Here is a 12,524-nt window from a genome sequence, read left to right as displayed (position 1 = left end):
AGAGAAAAGAGGGAAGCTGAGAGGGGCTGTAATAACCCAAGAGTCACATTAGGAAGCTGGAAGTCCAAAGTATGGAGGCTTCTCATAGGTTGCACTGGTACACTCTCTGATTGGCTGGGCTTTGGTTAGGTGGAGAAAAGTTTTCTTCTTCCTTCTGGATAGTAAAGTAGGCAACAGCTTTCTGTTGGAGACTAGAGATGAGGGCATTAAGTCTCTTCCTGTTTGGAATAATTGATGGTGCATGAGAGGGTGTAAGAGCTCCCCCTACAGGCATGTCTGGACTCCAGTTGTAGCTGAAGTGAAGTGAAGTGAAAGTCATTCTGTCATGTCCGACTCCTTGCAACCCCATGGATTATACAGTCCATGGAATTCTCTGGGCCAGAATACTGGAGTAGCTAGCCGTTCCCTTCTCCAAGGGGATCTTTACCAGCTGAGCTACCAGTGAAGCCCACTTCTATGTGAGGTTTCTTAATTCCACAAAGAAGAATTAGTATTATCTTTGTTTCCACCTAACCTCACTAATTCCTGTCTTTTGAGCTCTGACTGTAAAATCTAAAGTTCTGCATTCCAGCTTCAGAACTGCCAGTTATTTAGGAGTTTGATTTTTGAACAAGGCATTTAACTTGTCTGAGCTTTGTGTCTTTAGCTACAAAATGAGGGTAATTATGTCTGTTCAGGTTGCCTTAGTCTCATGTGAGGCTATGAAGGCAATTGATAAACTTCACTATTTTTGACATTTGCCTTTGCACTTGTGGTTTTTGCTTTATTTATGTTTTTAAGAAAATGTTCATATGCAAAGATAGTAAAGCTAAGAGATGTAAAAGGAAAGAGATATAAAAGAGCTGTAACCATTTCAGAATTTTAGAAAGTCGAATGAAATTTACCTAAATATCTTTAAAACTTTAAAATTCATATTTTCAAGTGTCTTTTATTGTGGGAAAAGTAGTGATAAAGCCAGTTTGATGGTGGCTGTTAAAACATCTGTATGTGAGTGACTCCTTTCGTGTTCATCTTACCATTTCTCTGTATAAAGAATTTTTAAGTATTCTAAATATTTAACCAGTTTTGCATAATTACACAGAAATCCTCTTGGATTTAAGAATAGTTGAGCTAAAACTTGATTGGAAAACTTTTCAAAGTATGAAATATGGCATGACTAACACTGAGGAGAGTGACTGAAAAATATTTAAGGAAGTATCATGTGTAAAGATAAAGTGTGATTGAGTATCTTTGTGAAGGCCTCACTGCTGATTATGAAACAGAAGCTATGTAATGGTCGTCTAGCACTAAATTATTGGATTGTTAACCTGTGTCAGATGCCTTTGGCATTCCCCACCAGTGTCTGTAGCTGAGGGTCTCTTGTAGTGGCTGTCTGTGTAAGAAGCAGCCAAGTGTGGTCAAGTAGAAAGAAAAGGTTTCTCAATACAATGGGTCAATTGAATAAGAAGAGATTATAAGAATCACTCAGTAGCAGTAAGGCTAAATTTAACTATAAATGCTGCCTGCCAAAAAACTTCACATTCTCTCTAAAAAATGAAAAAAAAGTTTTAAAAACCAAAAAGGTAGTTATTTTGTACAGTATTTCTGTCTTATATGCTTTTATGTTTTTATTTTTTGCATCCTTGACTCATCCCCATAAACGAAGTACAAGTATAGCCTGAACCACCGCCTGTGTTTAGTCCTTTTAGAAACTGTGTCCCCACTTACACAATGAGGATTGAAATCTGGAAGCAGATAGCCATCCAAGGTGCCGAAACCAGTATGCATTCTTTGTCTCATTGTGTAAAGCAGTCTTGGGAAAAAAATAAATAAATAAATGACGTCGTTGATTTCCAAAGGACTTAATCAGAAATCTAGTCACAGTTAAGGTATTCTTGCTCCTGGTAATGTGATAATATTTAACGTATGCCCCACTGTGAGGTGAAGAAAGGTTTGCCACCACCTGCCCACTGAGGGAACGTGTTAATCTCAGACCTGGATCTTCAGCTCAGGCAGCTTTCTTAACGTGACGCTGATTCACGGTAGCTGAGCTCCAATGCCAGGAGAGGGCCTTAGGATGGATTGCACAAGAGCTAACATGAGTCAACGAGTAAACTGGCCCTTACAGTCGGTCAGTTCTGAAACGGAAAGGTTGCCTCTCATACTGAACTGGTTTGCCTCTGATTCATCTGATGGGCAAGATTGTGCCTGCGTCTCATTGCTTCAGGAGTACGCACAGAGAGCCACCCAGAAATATGTTATCTATAATTTGCCAGTTGATCTAGATTTATATAACTCAGGTCTGTTGGGGATTTAAAGCTCCATTTGAGCTATTTTGTGCAAACTGCTGACTGGGGGAAAAAATGGAGTCAGCCTCATTTTCTGCTTTTCATAACAGTGAACTGCCTCCTGACAATTCATCGTGCTTTGGCTTTTCTTTTGCTATTATGATGGGGCTGACTTCAGATAAATGGTTGGCAATTTCGTAGAGCTGAGAAAATAAATCTGCAGAGGATATTTCAAGGTCATTTTAATAGGCTGTCTTCTGAAGCTCTGTCTTCAGTTTGTAACTATTCCCTAGCACAGCTAATGCTCTTCCCTGCCAAGTCAGTCTAAAAATGTTTTGTTCTTTTTTCTTCTTCTTAACATCAAAATGAAATATTATGGTGTGTGCATGCTAAGTTGCTTCAGTCGTGTCTGACTCTTTGTGACTCCATGGTCTGTAGCCCGCCAGGCTCCTCTGTCCTTGGGGGTTCTCTAGGCGAGAATATTGGAGTGGGTTGCCATGCCCTCCTCCAGGGGATCTTCCCAAACCCAGGGATCAAACCCGTATCTTATGTCTCCTGCATAGGCAAATGGGTTCTTTAACATTAGCATGACCTGGGAAGCCCAAACATTATAGTGGGGCACATCATATAGAACTTATCCTTTATGAAATATGCACATCTTATAAAATTTTCTCCAAAGAAATTATGTTTTCTACTGTGACTTTTGGGAATCCAAGAAGGATGAACACTTCTCACCTGAGCCATTGTTATGCTTAGATGAAATGAGCGAGATGAAATGTTTAATAATTCAAGTGATCCCCCTCTAAATTTTGTAGAAAAATACAATTAAAATTAGTGAAAATAGGAGTGAGAAAAAATGACCAAACATCAGGCATCCAGAGTGACCACGTACTCAGGTTTCTCTCTGAGGCTTTAGATCTGAGTTGGCGGTTTTAAATAACTCTTTAAGATTTGTAATAAATGGTGTTAGGAACTAATGAAGTGAATCATTTAAGGTAATATATATTGGAAGTCAATCTGTGTGTATGGTTAGAAAATCCATGATACTTCGCATTCTTTTTCTCTACCTCAGTGACCTGCAGAAAAAGATGGTAGCTTATGTTATTTTTGTCACTATGTTGGGATATCTTCCAGTTACCATAGTTCTTTGAGAAAGCAATAGTATTTAGATAACTTATAAGCACGTCAGAAAAAGACCTGTTTCTCTCTGTGCCATAGAAGGGTGATTATGACTAACTCCTCAGTGTCACACTTGTAATTCACCAACACAGACCCTAAACGTTCCCACCTCAGGGGAGCTTTGACCTGCCAAATGGAAACTCAAGGGAGCAATGTCATAATTTTGTTAGAATTTTGTTGATATTTCTGCTGCACTGTCCTCAAATGAAATACATATCATATTTACTGTTGGTTGTTTAAGGTGAAAAAGAACCTTTGGGTAAAATATTGTCTTGTTTCCCCAAACTTCCATTAACGTTCTTGCCATTTTCCTGTACAGGAATTTTAAATTCCTGCAGATGAACACTTAACTTAGCACGTGGGAGTTCTGCTCTTCATCCTGCAAGAGAATTATTAATCCTCCCAGGCCGTCATGACTTTTTAAGATTCCCAAGCTATACATGAGCATCTTGACCTACTGCATTATTACTCACTGTTGAAATATCTCTGGCTGTAATATACTGCCTTTCTCTCCCTTAGCAAGTCTTTTGAAAAAGTATAACTGGAGTGTGAAGGCCTTTTCACAAGCAAAAGTTTTTAAGTTGTCTGTTAGATTCAAAACAAAGCTGTCTGTATTTCTAGCTTGGTCTGAATTGTACCTTCTTGACCAACTTATATTTTCCAATGCTTCAAATTTATAATTTCAAACCATCAAAAAAGTCTGTTCTGCCACCTGAGTCAACATCCTAATAATGGGGTGCCATTATGTGGGTGGCCTCAGTTGATTTTGGGAGCTGGTCACAAGTTTCAATAAGCTTAATAGGCTTCCCTATTGGCTCAGATGGTGAAGTATCAGCCTGTAATGCAGGAGACCCAAGAAGGAAGTGGCAACCCACTCCAGTATTCTTGCCTGGAAAACTCCATGGACAGAAGAGCCCGGCTGGCTACAGTCCATGGGGTCACAAAGAACTGGACACAACTGAGTGACTAATACTTAGTAAGCAACCTGTGGTCCTTTTTGACTTCTCGCGTTTTTGCATTAAAGGAAACAGAACTTTTTCCCAAGGTGGGAGGAGAATTACCCTTTAGCTGGGCGCCCAGCAGGGGGATGACACTTGCCAGTGAGTTTGTCCTTCTGGTCACAGTTGCCTGCCCCTCCCACACCCATGGTCTGTTCTTGTAGGGTGCCCATTCTCTCCCTCCCCCGCTTCACAACAAGACCCTAATTATGTTTTCCCCTGCAGTCAACATTTGCATGTTCTTGTCTGCATAATGTTTTGCTTATGGAATCAAAGGGACTTTTATCACTTGTTCATGACAAATAGTGTTCAAGTTAATTTACATCTGTCTTCGTGGAATCCTACGCTGCGTGACTGTGACTGGTACTGGGAATGCCATTCTTCTCTGCTTCTGAGGTTGTGGTATTAACCTCTTACAACACATCCTTTCTGTTACACCATAGGTAGGCAGTCTGTACAAACCAGATAGCTGCTGTCTGGTTTAAAATGTAGTTTTTAATTGTATCTAAGTCATGCACATACATGGTTTGAATAGTCCACACATACATGGCTTAAATAGTCAAACCATTCTGCAAAACATGTTGCAACAGTAGCAAGTCTGCTTTCCAGCAGTATTCTTTCTAACCTTTAACTGCTTCTTTTAGCATTTGCATTTCTATGACCACATAGCACTTCTACTTGGCTGTTTCTTGATGTTTCTGTTGGAGAGGTGTATTATGGATGCACTTCCTGCTGTGGGATACGAGGATTCTTTCACACCCCCCCACCCACCTGCAAAATCCTCTTCTTGGTCTGTGTTCTTTCATTTCATCAGTTTTAGCTAGACTCTTAATTAGGGGTTATATCATTGTGACCTGGTACATGGTCTTCAGGGCTAAACTATTATTTATGTTTCTGAACACCATTTTCACTTTGGATTAAATGAGTTTATAGTCAATGATTTTAGCTTTCTGTACCATAAAACTAGGCAGCACCACACTTTCCTTTGTTATGTAAATCTCTTCATATAAGCAGTTTTGGAATTCTAACAATGATATTTTATTGAAGGAATTCTAACTATGTATCACTTCATACTGTATGATTGTATTGGAAAACACTCTTCCATTCAGTTTGTTCTTTAGACCAGTTGTCTAGCTGTTAACAGTACAGCTTGAAATGTCCCTTTTCCTACTATCCTGAAAAGTACTGTTGTCTGTCTCTTAGATTTTTTTCTCTTTTTCCTGGGATCTCATAACTTAATAAGATTGTGAAATCATGAGTTACTCTCCTATTTTGGTGGAGTGTCTGTTTCAACTGCTTTTTAAAAAGAGTGAATGAGAAACATAATTTTTGAGGCCTTAAATGTTTTAATATATGTTTAATCTGCTGTTACGTAGCAATGGGGACAATAAAGGACAGAAATGGTATGGACCTAAAAGAAGCAGCAAATATCAATAAAAGGTGGCAAGAATACACAGAAGAACTATACAAAAAAGATTTTAATGATCCAGATAACCACAATGGTGTGATCTCTCACCTAGAGCCAGACATCCTGGAGTATGAAGTCAAATGGGCCTTAGGAAGCAACACTAGGAACAAAGCTAGTGGAGATGATGGAATTTCAGCTGAGCTATTTCAAATCCTCGAAGATGATGCTGTTAATGTACTGCCCTCAATATGCCAGCAAATGTGGAAAACTCAGCAGTGGCCACAGGACTGGAAAAGGTCAGTTTTCATTCCAATCCCAAAGAAAGGCAATGCCAAAGAATGTTCAAACTACCACACAATTGCACTCATCTCACACGCTAGTAAAGTAATGCTCAAAATTCTCCAAGCCAGGCTTCAACAGTACTTGAACTGAGAACTTCCAGATGTTCAACTGGATTTAGAAAAGGCAGAGGAACCAAAGATCAAATTGCCAGTATCTGCTGGATCATCAAAAAAGCAAGAGAGTTCCAGAAAAACATCTACTTCTGCTTTATTGACTATGCCAAAGCCTTTGACTGTGTAGATCACAACAAACTGTGGAAAATTCTTCAAGAGATGGGAATACCAGACCACCTGACCTGCCACCTGAGAAATCTGTATGCAGATCAGGAAGCAACAGTTAGAACTGGACATGGAACAATAGACTGGTTCCAAATTGGGAAAGGAGTACGTCAAGGCTGTATATTGTCACCCTGCTTATTTAACTTATATGCAGAGTACATCATGCAAAATGCCAGCCTGGATGAAGCACAAGCTAGGATCAAGACTGGTGGGAGAAATAACAATAACCTCAGATATGCAGATGACACCACTCTAATGGCAGAAAGCAAGAGGAGCTAAAAGAGCCTTTTGATGAAAGTGAGAGAAGAAAGTGAAAAATCTGGCTTAAAGTCAACGTTCAAAAAGTGAAGATCATGGCATCTGTTCCCATCACTTCATGGCAAATAGATGGGGAAACAATGGAAACTGTGACAGACTTTATTTTCTTGGGCTCCAAAATCATTGCAGATGGTGACTGCAGCCATGAAATTAAAAGACCCTTGCTTCTTGGAAGAAAAGTTATGACCAACCTAGACAGCATATTAAAAAGCAGAGACATTACTTTGCCAACAAAGGTCCATCTAGTCAAAGCTATGGTTTTTTTCAATAGTTCATGTATGGATGTGAGAGTTGGACTATAAAGAAAGCTGAGCACCAAAGAATGGATGCTTTTGAACTGTGGTGTTGAAGAAGACTCTTGAGAGTCCCTTGAACTGCAAGGAGATCAAAGTAGTCAATCCTAAATGAAATCAGTCCTGAATATTCATTGGAAGGACTGATGCTGAAGCTGAAGCTCCAGTACTTCGGCCACCTGAGGCAAAGAACTGACTCACTGGAAAAGACCCTAATGCTGGGAAAGACTGAAGGCAGGAAGAGAAGGGGACGACAGAGGATGAGATAGTTGGATGGCATCACCAATTCTATGGGCATGAGTTTGAGCAAGCTCCAGGAGCTGGTGATGGATAGAGAAGCCTGGCGTGCTCAGTCCATGGGGTCACAAAGAGTCAGACTTGCCTAAGCAACTGAACTCCACTGACCTATGTTTAATTAATAGTGTGACCAAACACTGGAATTCTGGGTTGAAAATTGTTTTTCCTTGGAATTTTGAAGGAATATCTTCTGGCTTTTGGTATTTCTGTTGGGCAATTCAAGGTTGTTCAGTTTCTTGATACCTTGTATGTGATTTGGTTTTTTGCGCTTGAAACTTCAGAGAGTTGCTTTATTCTGCAGTTTCACAGTAACGAATACTCCTTGTGGATCCACTTTCAGTCCTTGTGCTGTGTCCACAAATAGTCTTTCATTGGGAAACTCACATCTCCTTTAAAACTGAAATTTCTTGAAAGTTTTAAATCCTTCCCTTTTTAAGAAAATTATCTTTTTATTCACTTGTTTGGACATTTGACTAGTCTGCTCTTTTTCTTATCTTTATGCTTCTATTATGTAGGTGTTTGACTTTTCTGTCAGTTTCTAAGAGATACTCTCAGCTTTCTCTTTTAACTCTTCAATTGAGTTCTTAAGTTTTTCTATCATATTTTTCATTTCCAAGAACTATTTTTTATTCATGTAATGTTTCTTTTTTCCATAGCATTCTCTTCTCCTCCTCTTTCTTCCTTTAAAAAAAAAAAAAACAAAACAGTTGCAATATCTACTTCTCTAAAGACATTTACGATAGAATATTCTGGGGGGATGTCATCCTTTGCCCCTTTTCCCCGTATGCCGACTCAGTCTTTGTAAGGGGGAAAGGGTGAAATTCTTTGAACTGAATGTTAGATCCTTTGTCTTATCTAGTCATTTTTTTTAACTCGTCATCTGACATCTAGTTTGTTACCTTCACTTTTTTTCAAGTGATCCTTACTTTGTTCAAGATTTTACTCCAAAGTGACCTTCCACAGAGAAGTCTCTCTATTAGAGAGACTCTAGAAGACTCTAGAAGTCTAGAAGTCTCTCTAGAGTATGCTGAGGAGAGAAAGTTACATAGTATCTGTATCCTTAAATCCTCTGAAATAATTCAGGGCATCTACAAAATTCAAACTGTTTTCATAATAAAATACCAAGATAATATTTTCCCCTTTCACACATTCTCTCAGGAGTTTAACAGTGGTTTCAGGATGTGTGATACTGCAACAAATTGGACACAGTACATTTGAGAATTTGTCTATCTGCCATTACTCCAGACTTTTAAAGAAATGCAAAAGTGTAAAACAGTGCCTGTCTTCTCACTAATATCTTTCATGTAATAAATAGTTTTAATTTTATTTCTATAAAATAAGTTTCCATGGATGTAATAATCCATAAACACAAGAGTTCTTTGGAAACTTTAGTACTTTTGAAGGTTGTCAAGGGGTCATGCAACCAGGAAGACGTTGTCAACGTCTTCTCTGAAGCTGGATTTATAAACATATAGCTCAGATATTTATTAAATATTTAAATATTCTGGAATAACTTATCTTGTTAAAAAAATATATATCCTTCCAGGAAGTAACAGGTGTTGGTGAGGATGTGGTTAAAGGAGAACCTTTGAACATCCTTGGTGGGAGTGTAAATTTGTGCAGCCACTATAAAAAACAGTATGGAGGTTCCTTTAAAAAATTAAAAATAGAACTACATATGACCCAGCAACTACACTTCTGGGTATTTATCTGAAGAAAATGAAAACACTAACTCAAAAAGATACATTCACCCCAGTGTTCACTGAAGCATTATTTATAATAGCTAAGATATAGAGACAACCTAAGTTTTCACTACTCAGCAATAAAGAGAAGGAAACCCTGTTGTTTGTGACAACATGGATGGATCTGGGAGGAATTATGTTAAGTGAAATAAGAAAGATGAATTCTATATGATCTCTATATGTGAAATCTTAACAATAAAAACAACAAAAAAGCTCATAGGTAACAGATTGATGGTTGCAGGAGAGGGTATGAAGAGGCGGGCCAATGGGCGAAAGTAGTATTCAGAAAGAACAAGCTTCCAACTGTAGAGTAAGTAATGAGAATGTAATGTACAGCCTGGTAACTACAGTTAATAATACTGTGTTGCATACTTGAAATAAGATCTTGAAAGTTCTCATTACAAGACAGAATATATGACTGTATATGGTGATGAATGTTAACTAGACTTAATGGTGATCATTTTGCAATATGTACAGATACCAAATCATTAAACTAATATCATATATCAATTGTATCTCAATTAAAAATTTTTTTAAAGAGGTACCCCTCTTTATTTCCTCCCTCCCAGTCTTTATTTTGTTTGTTTTTATATTCTCCCTTATTCTTAGATGATTCTCCCAGAGTCATTTTCTTTTTCTATCCTGGATAGAACAAATTTTTTAAACTTTTGATTGTTATATTTTATTTTTTATTAGAGAGTTAGAGTTAATAGTTACACTGGCCTACCCTATGAGTGATACAAATGATTGATCATCAACTTTTTAATGTGTTAAAGTGTGGCCCCATTTAGCGGAAATCAGTTGCTTAAATGAATATTTAAACAAGGGCTTTAACATGAAAAATTAGTGCAAAATCTTAATTGTCTTTCAACTTTTAAATAACCATGCTATCAAATAAAAACCAGTGAGCAAAGGAAATGTATGGTTGCATTTGGCAATATGATGTATAAGTAAAAGAACCATTGTATTATCTATTATTTTAGATGAAAAAGAGAAATTCGAACCCACAGTCTTCAGGGATACACTTGTCCAGGGGCTTAATGAAGCTGGTGATGACCTTGAAGCTGTAGCCAAGTTTCTGGACTCTACAGGCTCAAGATTAGATTATCGTCGCTATGCAGACACACTCTTCGATATCCTGGTGGCTGGCAGTATGCTTGGTAAGCCATATACTAGAGCATCTTATAGTATTATGTACTTTCAATTCTATTGAAATATTTTCTTATGAGACAGAATCTTTATAAGCTTTACATGCATGATAGTTGATTTAAAAAAAATACAAATGGGAGTCTGTAAAACTTTTACCTAGATTATGATTTGGAATGGTGTTGATGTGGCTGTGAAATGTTTGTTGGTTAAGAGAGGCATAGCACTGAGAACTTTTGTTGACAGACAACATGGTTGGCCACTTTGCTGTAGCTAAAAGCCAACTTTCCTATGTGTCCCTAATCTTTGAATGTTTCTGGAGTGGATTTAGGAGGGGTAATTTCTGCATTATAGTTGGGGATCGTCTAGATCAGGGGTCCTCAACCCCTAGTCTGTGGGAAAGTTGTCTTTCGTGAACCCAGTTCCTGGTGTCAGAGAGGTTGGAGACCACTTATCTAGATCATCGCAGTAGATTTAAGGGGCTTACCTAGTGGCTCAGACAATAAAGAATCTGCCTGCAAGTTAAATCCCAATTGCCATCGCACCTTTCTTTTTAGTCCCATCCACCCTTTTTTTTGGTACAATGAGCAGTGAGATTTAACTTTGTCAACAAGTTTAAAAAGAAGTTCCAGTGTTTCATTAAATATCATTTCATCAATCAATAATAAAATGCCTAAGAAATATAGTTTGTATTTAGTTTTTAAAAAATCCTCACAATTGTGAGTGTGTAACTAAAAGGATTAAAGATAGAAGTTTGGAAATTATTAAAAATAGGTAAAAAGCAAAATAAAAACTGTGTCTTACAGAGCAGGGGCATCAGGGGAAAAGGTTTCAGAATACTATTTAAGTGTCCTGGTGTGTTGATCTAAATGTTTATTAGGTATCACGACCACTCATTTTTCCTCTCATAGTTGTTCTTAGAACTTGGTTTTGGTAACTACTTCCTATGGTAATCGTAAATCACTGCAAGTGGTCAGATCCCCAGGTCAGTGGTTTTCAACCACCTGAAGGACAAATGCAAACATATGCAAGTGTTTTGGTTGTCACAAAGACGTGGGAGTGGAGGCCGGGTATGCCACCTACTCTGCTGTGCAAGGAACATTCTGTACAATCAAAAATTGCCCTGCACAGCATAGTGTAAGTGCCTTTCATTGAGAAATGTTGCTTAGGCCAACCTACTGTAAGACAGGGTATATACAACCTTTCTAGATAGTGCTGTGCTGTGCTTAGTCACTCAGTTGTGTGCGACTCTTTGCGACCCCATGGGCTGTAGCCTGCCAGCCTCCTCTGTCCATGGGGATTCTCCAGGCGAGAATCCTAGAGTGGGTTGCCATGCCCTCCTTCAGGGGATCTTCCCACCCAGGGACTGAACCCAGGTCTTCTGCCTTGCAGGTGAATTCTTTACCATCTGACCCACCAGGGAAGCCTATCTAGGTAAAGCTACCCTTTAATTCTTCACTCTGAGCTCTTATATCTATCTGTGCTGGTCCATGGCCCCATTGACTTCCAGACTCCTTTTTGATTTGAACTGCTGGCTTTCACTATGTGCCAAGTTTATTTTTATTGCTACTTTTTATGAAAATCTCATTATCGTTATAGGTAATTCAAGTCCATGTATAAAAGCACTTTGTAGTGTGCTCAAATCCCAATACTCAGAAATTGCTGTTGTTGTTCAGTCACTAAGTCATGTCCTACTTTTTGTGACCCCATGGACTACACTACACCAGGCTTCCTGTCCTTTATTATCTCCCAGAGTTTGCTGAAACTCATGTCCATTGATTTGGTGATGCCATCCAACCGTCTTATCCTCTGTTGTACCCTTCTCCTTCTGCCTTCAACCTTTGCCAACATCAGGGTCTTTTCAAATGAGTCAGTTCTTCGCATCAGGTGGCCAAAGTTTTGAAGCTTCAGCTTCAGAATCAGTCCTTCCAGTGAATATTCAGGATTAATTTCCTTTAGGATTGACTGGTTTGATCTCCTTGCAGTCCAAGGGATTCTCAAGAGCCTGCTGTAGCCCCACAGTTCAAAAGCATCAGTTCTTCAGTGCTCAGCCTCCTTTGTGTTCCAGTTCTCACATCCATACATGACTACTGGAAAAACCATGGCTTTGACTAGATGGACCTTTGTCGGCAAAGTGACACCTCTGCTTCTTAATACACTGTCTAGGTTTGTCATCAAAAAGCAGAGGCATCACTTTGCCGACAAAGGTTTGTCATAGCTTTCCTTCCAAGGAGCAAGTGTCTTTTCATTTCATGG

At 38.7% G+C, this 12,524-nt stretch overlaps 1 protein-coding gene across 3 annotated transcripts in view; it reads left to right on the top strand.

Moving 5' to 3' along the window:
- BZW2 (basic leucine zipper and W2 domains 2) overlaps positions 1-12,524 on the top strand; it is a 62,292-nt gene that overhangs the window by 17,326 nt on the left and 32,442 nt on the right. For 2 of the 3 annotated variants that reach the window (XM_005897371.3, XM_005897372.2), the window contains exon 3: positions 10,106-10,282. In XM_005897371.3, the coding sequence (XP_005897433.2) occupies positions 10,106-10,282 (177 nt within the window). Of the gene's footprint in view, positions 1-5,964; positions 6,149-10,105; positions 10,283-12,524 lie in introns of all 3 variants that reach the window. The other variant, XM_070369762.1, reaches the window with a different exon arrangement.

This window comes from Bos mutus, chromosome 4, assembly GCF_027580195.1.
Source record: "Bos mutus isolate GX-2022 chromosome 4, NWIPB_WYAK_1.1, whole genome shotgun sequence".
NCBI lineage: Eukaryota > Metazoa > Chordata > Mammalia > Artiodactyla > Bovidae > Bos > Bos mutus.
The sequence above is the reverse complement of the archived record's forward strand: the minus strand, read 5'-3'. Positions and strand labels throughout refer to the sequence as shown.